Source organism: Trachypithecus francoisi, unplaced genomic scaffold, assembly GCF_009764315.1.
Source record: "Trachypithecus francoisi isolate TF-2019V2 unplaced genomic scaffold, Tfra_2.0 Lachesis_group0, whole genome shotgun sequence".
NCBI lineage: Eukaryota > Metazoa > Chordata > Mammalia > Primates > Cercopithecidae > Trachypithecus > Trachypithecus francoisi.
Window position 1 is genome coordinate 151,716,817 of NW_022681453.1, and position 13,748 is coordinate 151,730,564.

The 13,748-nt window shown below is 39.7% G+C and overlaps 1 protein-coding gene across 6 annotated transcripts in view; it reads left to right on the forward strand.

Annotated features, from left to right (window-relative positions):
* XRN1 (5'-3' exoribonuclease 1) overlaps nucleotides 1–13,748 on the forward strand; it is a 158,739-nt gene that overhangs the window by 123,160 nt on the left and 21,831 nt on the right. For 3 of the 6 annotated variants that reach the window (XM_033212426.1, XM_033212421.1, XM_033212422.1), the window contains exons 38-40: nucleotides 6,483–6,596; nucleotides 6,692–6,794; nucleotides 13,536–13,574. In XM_033212426.1, the coding sequence (XP_033068317.1) occupies nucleotides 6,483–6,596; nucleotides 6,692–6,794; nucleotides 13,536–13,574 (256 nt within the window). The remainder of the gene's footprint in view (nucleotides 1–6,482; nucleotides 6,597–6,691; nucleotides 6,795–13,535; nucleotides 13,575–13,748) is intronic. The other 3 variants (XM_033212424.1, XM_033212423.1, XM_033212425.1) reach the window with 3 other exon arrangements.

Genomic DNA, 13,748 nt, shown 5'->3' on the forward strand with positions numbered 1-13,748 from the left:
AATGGAATATTATACAGCCCTAAAAAGAATGAAATCCTGTTATTTGCAACAACATGGATAGAACTGGAGGGCACTGTATTAAAGGTAATAAGCCAGGCACAAAAAAACACAGTGTCACATTTTGTCACTCATGGGAGCTAAAAAATTTGACCTCTTGGAGATAGAGAGTGGAATGATGGTTATTAGAGGGAAAGAAGGGGAATGGGGACGGTATTAATAGGAGAGGAAGAGTGCATGATAATGGATACAAAAATACTGTTGGAATAAGGTCTAGTCTTCAGTAGCACAATAGGGCAACTATTGTTAACACGAATGTATATTTTAAAATAACCAAAAGAGTGGAATTGAAATGTTCCTACCACAGCACAAATCATAAATACTTGAGGTGATGGATATCTCAGTTACTCTGATTTGATCATTATACATTGTATCCTTGTATCAAAATGTCACATGTACCCCATAAATGTGTATTATAACTATTATGTATTCATAAAATTAGAAACAAAAAAATTAATAAAAACAAAGTAAAAAATATTAACTACTTAAAAAATTTAGTTAGAAGAGTGACATTACTCTAATTTTTTTTTTAAGAGATGGGGTGTCATTTTGTTGCCCAGACTGGCCACAAGCAATCCTCCCACCTTGGCCTCCCAAAGTGCTAGTATTACAGGCACATGCCACCATGCCCGTCCTGCTCTACATTTTACTAATCTTTCTCACCACAATAGTAATAGGAGAAACTAGATTCTCCTGTCTGCTTAATACTGTCAATCACTGGTTATATGTGTCTTTTTTGGTGGAAATATATGACCTCATACAGATACAAAATTAGAAAAATGAAGAGAATCTTAGTAACCTTTTCAGATAGTTTTGGCTATACTTTAATATTACATTAAAACTTTAAAGTGGGCCAGGTGTGGTATCTCACGTCTGTAATCCCAGCACTTTGGGAGGCCAAGGCGGGAAGATCATTTGAGATAAGGAGTTTGAGACCAGTCTGGCCAGCATGGTGAAACCCCATCTCTACTAAAAATGCAAAAATTAGCCAGGTGTGGTCGTGCTTGGCTGTACTCCCAGCTACTCAGGAGGCTGAGGCGTGAGAATCACTTGAACCCGGGAGGCAGAGGTTGCACTGAGCTGAGACCGTGCCATTACACTCCAGCCTCGGTGACAGAGCAAAACTCCATTAAGAAAAAAAAACACCTTAAAAGTGGTATTTTGTTTAAGGTTAGTTGTAGTGTAGAATCTTGCAGTGTGGAATCTGAAATCTTACAATAAACATTTTGTCCTCCATATACTGTGAGAAAGCAGGAAATAAGAAAAAGTAATGGGAAAAAGGGCATAGCACCTCAGTATTATCATAAGCTAGGTGCAGTGGCTCACACCTGTAAGCCCAACAACTCATGAGGCTGAGGCAGAAGGATCACTGGAGCTCAGTAGTTTGAGATCAGCCTGGGAAAGACCTCATCTCTTTTTTTTTTTTTTTTTTGTGAGACAGAGCCTTGCTTTGTCGCCCAGGCTGGAGTGCGGTGGCGCATACTCAGTGCAGCCTTCACCTCCCAGGTTCAAGCGAATCTTCTTTTTTTTTTTTTTTTTTTTTTTTTTGAGGCGGAGTCTCGCTCTGTCGCCCGGACTGGAGTGCAGTGGCCAGATCTCAGCTCACTGCAAGCTCCGCCTCCCGGGTTTACGCCATTCTCCTGCCTCAGCCTCCCGAGTAGCTGGGACTACAGGCGCCCGCCACCTCGCCCGGCTAGTTTTTGTATTTTTAGTAGAGACGGGGTTTCACCGTGTTAGCCAGGATGGTCTTGATCTCCTGACCTCGTGATCCGCCCATCTCGGCCTCCCAAAGTGCTGGGATTACAGGCTTGAGCCACCGCGCCCGGCCTCAAGCGAATCTTCTGCCTCAACCTCCAGAGTAGCTGGGATTACAGGCACGCGCCACCACACCCAACTAATTTTTGTATTTTTAGTAGAGACAGGATTTCACCGTGTTGGTCAGACTGGTCTTGAACTCCTTACCTTGTGGTCCACCTGCCTCAGCCTCCCAAAGTGATTAGATTACAAGTGTGAGCCACCATGCCTGGCCTAGACCTCATCTCTTAAAAAAAAAAAAAAAAAAAAATTTGGAGACAGAGCCTTGCTTTGTCACCCAGGCTGGAGTGTGGTGGCACGTGCTCACTGCAACCTTCACCTCCCAGGTTCAAGCGATTCTCCTGCCTCAGCCTCCTGAGTAGCTGGGACTACAGGTGCGCGCAACCCCACCCGGCTAATTTTTGTATTTTTAGGAGAGACAGGGTTTCACCATGTTGGCCAGGCTGGTCTCAAACTCCTGACCTCAGGTGATCTGCCCATCTCAGCCTCCCAGAGTGCTAGGATTACAGGCGTGAGCCACTGCGCCCAGCCATCATCTCTAAAAAAACTTTAAAAACAGCCAAGCCTGGTAGTACCCACCTATATTTTCAGCTATTCAGGAGGCTGATGTGGGAGGATTGCTTAAACCTGGTAGTTGGTGGCTATAGTGAGCCTTGATCACACCACCGTACTCCAGCCTGGGCAACAGAATGAAGACCCCAACTCTAAAAAGTATATGCATATATTATTATGAAAATAGTTTTGATCTCAGTGGCTCCCGAAAGGGTCTCACAGACCCTCAGCCATCCCCAGAATGCACTTTGAGATCTACTGGCCACAAGAAAGTTTTTATTCTCTTTATATCCAGTTCTTGATACCCTCTAATCTAAAACAGAAAGCAGTTTTTTTTGCTGGGCGCGGTGGCTCAAGCCTGTAATCCCAGCACTTTGGGAGGCCGAGACGGGCGGATCACGAGGTCAGGAGATCGAGACCATCCTGGCTAACACGGTGAAACCCCGTCTCTAGTAAAAAAAAAAAAAAAAATACAAAAAACTAGTCGGGCGTGGTGGCGGGCGCCTGTAGTCCCAGCTACTCGGGAGGCTGAGGCAGGAGAATGGCGTAAACCCGGGAGGCGGAGCTTGCAGTGAGCTGAGATCCGGCCACTGCACTCCAGCCTGGGCGACAGAGCGAGACTCCGTCTCAAAAAAAAAAAAAAAAAAAGCAGTTTTTTCTAAAATCAGGGCCACGGCAAAGATGCCTACTTTCACCACTTCTATTCAGCACAGTAACGGAAGTTCTGTTCAGAGCAATTAAGCAAGAAAAATAAATAAAAGACATCTAAATTAGAAGGGAAGAAGTAAAGCAGTATTTGTTTGCAGATATGATCTTATAGTAGAAAACCCTAAAGATTCCACAAAAAAATCCCAATTAATAAATGCAGCACAGTTGCAGAATACAAAATCAACTCACAAAAATCAGTTGTATTTTTATACACTAACAGTGAAAAATCTGAAAAGGAAATTAAGAAAACTATGATAGTATCAAAAGTATTTATAATAATATCAAAAATAATAAAATGCTTTGGAATAAATGTAACAAAGGAAATGATGTGCTTATACACTAAAAACTACAAAATGTTGCTGAAAGACATGTAAAAAGACATAAATAGACACTCTGTTCATGGATTGGAAGACTTATTATTGTTATGATCTCAATACTGCCCACAGCAGTCTACAAATTCAATGCAATCCCTATCAAAATCCCAGTGGATTAGAATAGAGAGCCCAAAAATAAACCCTTGCATACATGTTCAAAGTATTTTTTGACAAGATATCAAGACCATTCAATTGTAAGTGGATAGCCATGCGCAATGGCTCATGCCTGTAATCCCAGCATTTTCAGAGGCCGAGGCAGGCGGATCACTTGAGGTCAGGAGTTCAAGACTAGCCTGGCCAACATGGTGAAACCCTTTCTCTACTAAAAATACAAAAGATTAGCTGGACATGATGGCATGTACCTGTCATCACAGCTACTTGAGAGCCTGAGGCAAGAGAATTGCTTGAACCTGGGAGGCAGAAGTTACAGTGAGCCAGGATCACTCCACTGCACTCTAGCCTGGGCAACAGAGTGAGACACCATCTCAAAAAAAAAAAAAAAAAGTGAATGATCTTTCAGCAAATGGTGCTGGATAGCTGGATATTCATATTTTAAAGAACTTACCTAACTAACATAATATATGAAAATTAACTCAAAATGGATCAAACACCTAAATGTAAGATAAGGCCTAAAACTATAAAAGTCTTAGAAGGAAACTTAGGGCAGAAGCTTCACAACACTGGATTTGGCAGTGATTTCTGGGATGTGACACCAGAAGCACAGGCCATGAAAGAAAACATGGACAAATTGCACTTCATGGAAATGTTAATATTGTGTGCATCAAAAGACAATAACAAGAGTGAAAAAGGTAACTCATAGAATAAGAGAAAATACTTCCTAATGATATATCTGATAAAGAATAGCCAGAATATATAGAGAACTCAGGAAATGAGTCTTAAATGTAAGACCTGAAGCAATAAAAATCCTAGAAGAAGCCGGGCGCGGTGGCTCAAGCCTGTAATCCCAGCACTTTGGGAGGCCGAGACGGGCGGATCACGAGGTCAGGAGATCGAGACCATCCTGGCTAACACGGTGAAACCCCGTCTCTACTAAAAAACAAAAAACTAGCCGGGCCAGGTGGCGGGCACCTGTAGTCCCAGCTACTCGGGAGGCTGAGGCAGGAGAATGGCGTAAACCCGGGAGGCGGAGCTTGTAGTGAGCTGAGATCCGGCCACTGCACTCCAGCCTGGGTCACAGAGCGAGACTCCGTCTCAAAAAAAAAAAAAAAAAAAAATCCTAGAAGAAAACGTGGGAAAAACTCTTCTAGAGTTTTTGGCCTAGACAAAGATTTATGACTAGTATCTCAAAAGCAAATGCAACAAAAACAAAAATAGACAAATGGGACTTAACTAAAAAGCTCCTGCACAGCAAAAGAAATAATCAACAGAGTAAACAAACAATTTGCAGTATTTTTAAGCTATGTATCTGACAAAGGACTAAATATCCAGAATCTACAAGGAACTCAAAGAACTCAACAAGTAAAAAACAAATAACCCCATTAAAAACAGGCAAAGGTCGTGAGTGAACATTTCTCAAAAGAAGACATCTCAAGGGGTTGCCAACAAACATGAAAAAAATGTTCAACATTACTAATTACCAGAGAAGTGCAGTTTTGGGCCACAATGAGATACCATCTCACACCAGGCGGAATGGCTATTATTAAAAAGTCAAAAAACAACAGATTTTGGCAAGGATGTGGCAAAAAGGGAGTGTTTATACACTGTTGGTTGGAATGTAAATTAGTATAACCTGTATGAAAACAGTATAGTGATTTCTCAAAGAGCTAAAAATAGAACTATGATTTAATTCAGCAGTCTCACTTCTGGGTATCTGCCCCAGGAAAAGAAATCATTATCTAAAAAGTATGCCTGCATTTGTATATTTATCACAGCACTATTCACAGTAGCAAAGATATGGAATCAACCTAAGTGTCCATCAGTGGATGATTGGATAAAGAAAATGTGGTGTATGTGTGCGTGCATGTGTGTGTGTGTATACACACACACCATGTGATATTATCCAGCCATAAAAAGAATGAAATCATGTGTCTTGCAGCAACATGAATGGAACTGGGGGCCATTATCGTAAGTGAAATAATTCAGAAATAGAAAGTCAGATACCACATGTTCTCATTTATAAATGGGAGTTAAACATGGACATACAGAGTGGAATAATAGACATAAGAGATTTCAAAAGATGGGATGGTAAGAGGGATGTGAGGGATGAGAAATGACATACTGGGTACAATGTATACTATTCGGGCGATGGGTACACTAAAGTCCACACTTCACCACTATGTAGTATATCCATGTAACTACCATTTGTACCCCCAAGTCTATTTTTTTTAAAAAAACTTAAGGTACACTGAAACAAAACAAGCTTTTTTATAAAACAGAAAATTAAAGTATAATGTAGTTATAATTTAAATATGAGTAGAAAACACATCAGAATATCTGAGTCTTTTATATTTTGGCAATGAACTCATATTACCAAAATACCTCCTAAGTAAAGGATGGTATAAACATGAGTCAGCAAATTTTTTCTGTAAAGAGTCAGATAGTAAATATTTTTAGGCCTTGTGGGACAGATGGTCTCTATCACAACTTCCTAACTCTACAGTTACAGTGTGAAAGTAGCCATTAGAATGGATGTGGCTATGTTCCAGTAAAAGTTTATTTACAAAAAGAGGTAGAACTCCGTAGTTTGTCAACCCCTGTATAAAGGAAACAGTTTTGCTGGCTTTCATTTGCATTCAGTTGCTTGACCCTTCAGCCAGCTTAGAAAGCTTTTTATTTTGTAAACACTGAAAAATATAAGGCAACAACTCTAAAATTTTTGCCTGGCAATTGAAAACTTGAACTGAAAGCCCTTTTTTAAATTCTTGATAAAATTATTTTACTTGTTTGGACTAAACTTTGGGGGAGATCACTTCCTAGACAGAGAATTTCATAGACAAATATATTCTCTTTATTTAGACAATGACTGTTTGCCAAGTAAAATTATCTAATGGCTTACTGATACATGGGCCACAGTGCCACTCTGAAAATGAAGCCAAGGAGAAAGCTGCACTTTTTGCTTTACAACAATTGGTAAGAACTGTCCATGACTTCTCTATTAAATGTTTTATTAGTCTCTGTAGAAAGCTTGTATTGCACTGTCTTGTAACTTTTAAATACTTCCACAGGGCTCCTTAGGCGTGAATTTCCCTTTGCCTTCACCAGTATTTGCAAATTATCCTTCAGCTGTACCACCCGGAACCATTCCTCCAGTCTTTCCCCCACCTACTGGTAAGATATTTTTCACTTATAAGTATTTGTCATTGTTATTTTTACTAAACTCTTTTAAGAAGCGTCTCTTTTAAGAAATAAAAAATGTACTCAAATATCTAGGAATGTTAAGAAATTGTGAGAAAGCCCAAAGCCACAGCCTGCAGATTCATCTAGAAATGCCATTCTTTTCCTATAGCCTCTAGTATGGCTAGAGTAGTAAGAAAAGGTTGAGTGGGTAGGCTCTTATTCTCCAATAGCTCCTAACAGATGAATTTGGGTTTAAGTTAGATATCAAAAGGTAAAAAAAAAAATCATGTAATTTCTTTTTTTTTTTTTTTTTTTTGAGACGGAGTCTCGCTCTGTCGCCCAGGCTGGAGTGCAGTGGCCGGATCTCAGCTCACTGCAAGCTCCGCCTCCCGGGTTCATGCCATTCTCCCGCCTCAGCCTCCCGAGTAGCTGGAACTACAGGTGCCTGCCACCTCGCCCGGCTAGTTTTTTGTATTTTTTAGTAGAGACGGGGTTTCACCATGTTAGCCAGGATGGTCTTGATCTCCTGATCTCGTGATCCGCCCGTCTCGGCCTCCCAAAGTGCTGGGATTACCAGCACTTGAGCCACCGCGCCCGGCCAAAATCATGTAATTTCTTCAGGACTGTATTTTCTTGTTTGTAGTAGACTATGTCCAACATTTTGTTGAGACTAACATTTTATAATTCTAAATCTTAAGTTCTGAGATTTTCTAAATCACTCAGCTTTTTTTCCTAATAGCAGTTGGCTTCCCTGTATCTTAATTATTATTGTTTTAAAGCCAATAATTTATTTAAGTTTAGAAAATCACTTTTCTGCATCTACTGCCAGGTAATATTCCAGGAATTCTAAATATCTAATGCTTACAATAAGCATTAGAAAGGTGAATAATACTGATTAAATTTATGACATGCAGTTATCTCTTCTCCTCGTTAAACTGAATAATAAAGGATTTCAAAAGTGTAAATCTACGAGGACAAAGAGATAGGAGAAGAAATATCAGCAGATTAGAGATTTGAAAAGAGGTTGTGTTGAGAAAAACAACTGAAGAAGTAACCATTTTAGCAGAGCAAGGTTAAAAGCTACAAGCTAAAGTGCCCGTAGAAGAGATTACAAATGAGCATGATAAGTAGATCGTCCCTCACCGTTCCCAAGAGGTTCAGAACTTGGAAGCATCAGAAACTGTTAGAGAAGATAAAGAGGAGGCATGTGCTAAAAAGAGAGGGATTAGTTGAAAGTCTATGTGTGGAGTGGTGAGACTACCCCCCTCAGCCCTCCGCAACGCAGCCAGACCTCTGCAAGCAAAAAACTGGAAGTGTGTTTTCTAGAGGAGCTCTCTAGATATGGGAATACCAGGCAGAGAAGAGAATGGAATGTGAGACTGAAAACACAGAGATTAAGGAAAAGTTCCCTTTTCCTCATCCTATTCTCAGATTGTAGCCAGTCATATCCTTCTCCCCAGATATGAATTTGGAAGATGAAAAAAGAATAATTAGAGAACAAGTAAAATTGTTAAGTAAAATTTTAAAATTTAATAGATAAAGTCCTAGCAAAGCTAAGGAAGATAAAAGTTGTAAAATAAGAAAGAACAGAGATTTAGTGCACAGATCCAGCTCCCACGTTATTGGAGTTCCAGAAAAAGAAATCAGAGATAAAGGAAGGGGGGTAAGTGTCAAACAAATAAACTTTTCTAAAACAAAATGATATGCATCTCTAAAAGAGCCCCCAAATGTTGAGCACAATGAATAAAGACACAGATTATCTTCAGATTCTGAATACTAGTGATAAAAATGGTCCTAAGAGATTCAGAGAAGAGAAGAAATACAGTACATATAAAAGAACAAGAATTAGAATGGTACTGCACCATTGAACAGTGCCTAGATGCCAGAAAGCATTGAATACCTCAAAACCCTGAGGCAGGATGAGTTTCATCCTGATTTCTCTGTATAGCCAAACTGTGAATCCAGTATAAAGGAGACAAAAAGATATTTTCAGATATGCAAATGTATTTTCTTATGTACTTTTTTTTTTTTTTTTTGAAGTGGCACGGTCTCACTATATTGCCCAGGCCGATCTCAAAGTCCTGGGCTCAAGCAATCCTCCCACTTCAGCCTTCGAAAATGCCGAGATTGGCCAGGCGCGGTACCTCAAGCCTGTAATCCCAGCACTTTGGGAGGCTGAGACGGGCGGATCACGAGGTCAGGAGATCGAGACCATCCTGGCTAATACGGTGAAACCCCGTCTCTACTAAAAAATACAAAAAAAAAACTAGCCAGGCAAGGTGGCGGGCGCCTGTAGTCCCAGCTACTCGGGAGGCTGAGGCGGGAGAATGGCATAAACCCGGGAGGCGGAGCTTACAGTGAGCTGAGATCCGGCCACTGCACTCCAGCCTGGGCGACAGAGCGAGACTCCGTCTCAAAAAAAAAAAAAAAGAAAAAAGAAAATGCCGAGATTACAAGCATGAGCCATCATGCCTTGCCTACCCTTTTTTAAGAAGCTACTGAATTATATGCTCCAACAAAACAAAGCAGTAGTTTAAAAAAGAAAAGAAAATTAGGAAACCAAAATGACAAATTGCAGATCTAGTATAGTTATACAATGAATGAAAATCCCAGGATGCCAGCTGCTCAGTGGGTCTAGAAAGTGACTAGTCCCAACTGGAGAGGCAGAGAGAGGTCTTGGCAGTAAGGTTATTAATAGATGAGCAATGGGAAAACATTAAGGATGGATATAGAGAAGACTGAGCAGCTTTTATTATATTTTTCCTAAAGAATTGATATAAGCAAGACTAAGCTTTTAAAAAATAATTATTAGCCTGGGCAACATGGCGAAACAGCCTGGCAACATGATAAAACCCCATCTCTAATCTACAAAAAATACAAAAGTAGCCAGACATGGTGGCATGCACCTATAGTCGCAGCTACTTGGGAGGATCACTTGAGCCTGGGAGGTCAAGGCTGCAGTGAGCTGTGATCATGCCACTGCCCCCCCAGCCTGGGTGACAGAATGAGACCTGTCTCAAAAAAAAAAAAAAGAAAAAAGAAAATGCCGAGATTACAAGCATGAGCCATCATGCCTTGCCTACCCTTTTTTAAGAAGCTACTGAATTATATGCTCCAACAAAACAAAGCAGTAGTTTAAAAAAGAAAAGAAAATTAGGAAACCAAAATGACAAATTGCAGATCTAGTATAGTTATACAATGAATGAAAATCCCAGGATGCCAGCTGCTCAGTGGGTCTAGAAAGTGACTAGTCCCAACTGGAGAGGCAGAGAGAGGTCTTGGCAGTAAGGTTATTAATAGATGAGCAATGGGAAAACATTAAGGATGGATATAGAGAAGACTGAGCAGCTTTTATTATATTTTTCCTAAAGAATTGATATAAGCAAGAATAAGCTTTTAAAAAATAATTATTAGCCTGGGCAACATGGCGAAACAGCCTGGCAACATGATAAAACCCCATCTCTAATCTACAAAAAATACAAAAGTAGCCAGACATGGTGGCATGCACCTATAGTCGCAGCTACTTGGGAGGATCACTTGAGCCTGGGAGGTCAAGGCTGCAGTGAGCTGTGATCATGCCACTGCCCCCCCAGCCTGGGTGACAGAATGAGACCTGTCTCAAAAAAAAAAAAGATAATGACTAACTCAAGTAAAAACAAAAGGTTTTACAAGAAAGTACATAATGGATCTCTTCTTACAAGAAAAGAAACATAATCAGAGTACCCAGCTTGGCTCTGCAGTGATAATATTTACATAGCCACATACCACAAATAGATAACACTGCTTGTATATTTAAACAAATGATGTAATGTACTTACATTGGGAGTACAGGGTAAGTAGTGAGGGGTAATGCAAAAAAACTGAATTTTGTTCTATCTAAATAGGAAATCAGTAGACCTAAAAATGCCTAAAATTAATAAATTATTAACAAGTAGCATAAGCAAGTTATTCAACAGTGTGGAAATAAATATCTAAAACAGTTAAACCTGGAGTAGAACAGATGTCTGCTGTTTTCTTTTGAAAATCTTTTTTAGGCCAGGTGCAGTGGCTCACGCCTGTAATTCCAGCACTTTGGGAGGCCGAGGTAGGTGGATTACTTGAGGTCAAGAGTTCGAGACCAGCCTGACCAACATGGTGAAACCGTCTCTACTAAAAATATAAAAATTTGAAAATTAGTTGGGTATGGTGGCACACACCTGTAGTCCCAGCTACTCAGGAGGCTGAGGCAGGAGAATCGCTTGAACCCAGGAGGCAGAGGTTGCAGTGAACTGAGATTGTGCCACTACACCCCAGCCTGGGCTACAGAGCTAGATCCCATCTCAAAAAAAAAAAAAAAGAAGAAAATCTTTTTTAGTACAATGTATATGTAGTATTTTGATTTTTTTTTTAATGTAATTTGTCTAAGGTCATAAGTTACTATCTAGCAGAACTGGCATTCAAAATCCAAGTCTGAGCCAGGCGTGGTGGCTCATGCCTGTATTTCTAGCACTTTGGAAGGCCTGTCTCAAGAAAACCCCCAAAGGCCCAAACCAAAACAAAAGAAAACATTTTTTATACAGTCAAAGGAATGCCAATTCAGTACAGTAACAAAAGCATGGGCTTTGAAAACAGATAGCTGGTGTGGTAGCTCAAACCTGTAATCCCAGCACTTTGAGAGGCTGAGGTGGGAGGATCACTAGAGCCATGAGTTCAAGACCAGCCTGGGCAACATAGGGAGACCTTGTCACTACAGAAAATAGAAAACATTAGCTGAGTGTGGTGCCATGTGCCTGTAGTTCCCAGCTATTCAGGAGGCTGAGGCAGGAGGATTGGTTGAGCCTGTGAGGTGGAGGCTGCAGTGAGCCAAGATTATGCCACTGCAGGTCTAAAAAAAATTATGCCTAGGTCTAAAAAAAAAAAACAAAAAACAGATGACGACAGACTTGAATTTTTTTTTTGAGACAGAATGCCACTCCTGTCACCCAGGCTGGAGTGCAGTGGCATGATCAGGGCTTACAGAAGCCTCGACCTCCTTGGGCTCAGTTGATCCTCCTGCCTCTGCCTCCCAAGTGGCTGGGACTATGGCACGCACCACCACATCTGGCTAATTTTCATGTCTTTTTGTAGAGACAGGGTTTCACCATGTTGTTTAGGCTGGTCTCAAACTCTGGGCTCAAGAGATCCGCCAGCCTCGGCCTCCCAAAATGCCAGATTACAGGCATGAGCCACTGTGCCCGGCCAACAATGTTTTAGTCATAAAGTTTTCGTGACATAATGGATCTGATATTTTTGTATAGCTCAATATAATAGTATCCCCATAACTTATAAAATCTAATTTGACTGCTGCTTCTTCACACTCAAAAATGAATAAGTAGCTATATATAGATTAATTTTAAGTAATTAGTATGTGTAGGGTACCTAAAAGTTTGCACACAAACTTCTCTAAAACAGAATTGTCTTATGATCATATATTTTTTAAGAGGAATGATTATTTTCCCCATTTATTATTGATATTTTAACCTTTTTCATGTTGATTAGTTTGTTCATACCTACTAATAATTTTAAGGTTATAATTGGAATGCTTTTGGTCCTATAAAGGTGTTCTCCAAATATTCCAGTTAAAATATGTAAATACATAAATGCCAAGATATTTGAAGGTTAATCAGCAGAGAACAACTTAAGCATTAGATTAACATTTTAAAGTTATTTTGTAAATTTCTATTTTATGTTATAAAAAAATTTATATAAAATGTCCCAGTTGAGGAATATGTATTTCATATTTATAACAGTGATCTATTGGGGAAATTACGGAGTTGACCATTGTATAAGATTAGCATAGCATCTTTTAAATAGACCTTCTTAGCATTATGACTCCCACCAAAGTTGCTCGTAGATAGTTTCAAGACCTAATTTTCTACTTTTGTTTTCTTTTTTGAGACAAGTTCTCACTCTGTCAGCCAAGTTAAAGTGCAATGACCTGATGTTGGTTCACTGTAACCTCCGCCTCCCAGGCTCAAGCGATCCTCACACATTAGCCTCCCGAGTACCTGGGACCATAGCCACATGCCATGCCTGGCATCCCAAAGTGCTGGGATTACAGGCATGTGCCACTGCTCATGTTTTAAAAAAAAAATGAAAAAAAAAAAATTTTTTTTAAATTATTTTTTAACATTTATTTTTACATAATTTTCTGACTCTTATGTTTTTCATATTAAAAGTTTTCTTCCTCTTAGAATTTGTGTATATGTATTTCATAACACTGAAGTATGTTATGATTCTTCTCTCCTCATGCAAAAATGTCTTAAATAGCTGAACTTTAAGCTATACTATTTTAGGGGTCTGGCTGCTTTTTATCTCTATGAAAAGAATATTTGAACATAGTGCATATCTTCTTCAGTGGCAGTGTGCTGGTACCTTGTCACTGTTTAATGTAGTTTTGAAATGCTCCACTGGTACAGGCTGTCTCCGTAAGAATCGCCTATGGAGCTTAATACAAACTCCAGGGCACCTCAGAGTCTGGCTTACTAGATCTGAGGCCCTGCCCAGGAATCTGTATTTCACAAGCTCCTCAGGTGATTCAGATATACAAATTAGATTTGGAACCCATTGGTTCAATACATTTTTAATAAGAAACAAACCATAAGTGAAAAAAGGCCTTGACTTCCAATTATTAAAATAGAAAAAGGAAAGATTCTACCTGTCATATGAAGGTGATGAGATTTCAGGACTTGAGCTTTTTTGGTTTTTTTGTAGGCTGGGATCACTATGGAAGCAACTGTGCACTGGGGGCAGGTGAGATCCTTAAGATTTCTCTCTTTGTGCCCAAGCTTTCCTCTCACAAGGGACAATTTCATGACCCTTTTATTATTTTTATAAATATAATTGCAAATATTCTTAAAACTTGTATCAGCATATGATATTAGTAGTAGTATTCTCCTTTTCAGGCCAGTATAATGATAAATTCAT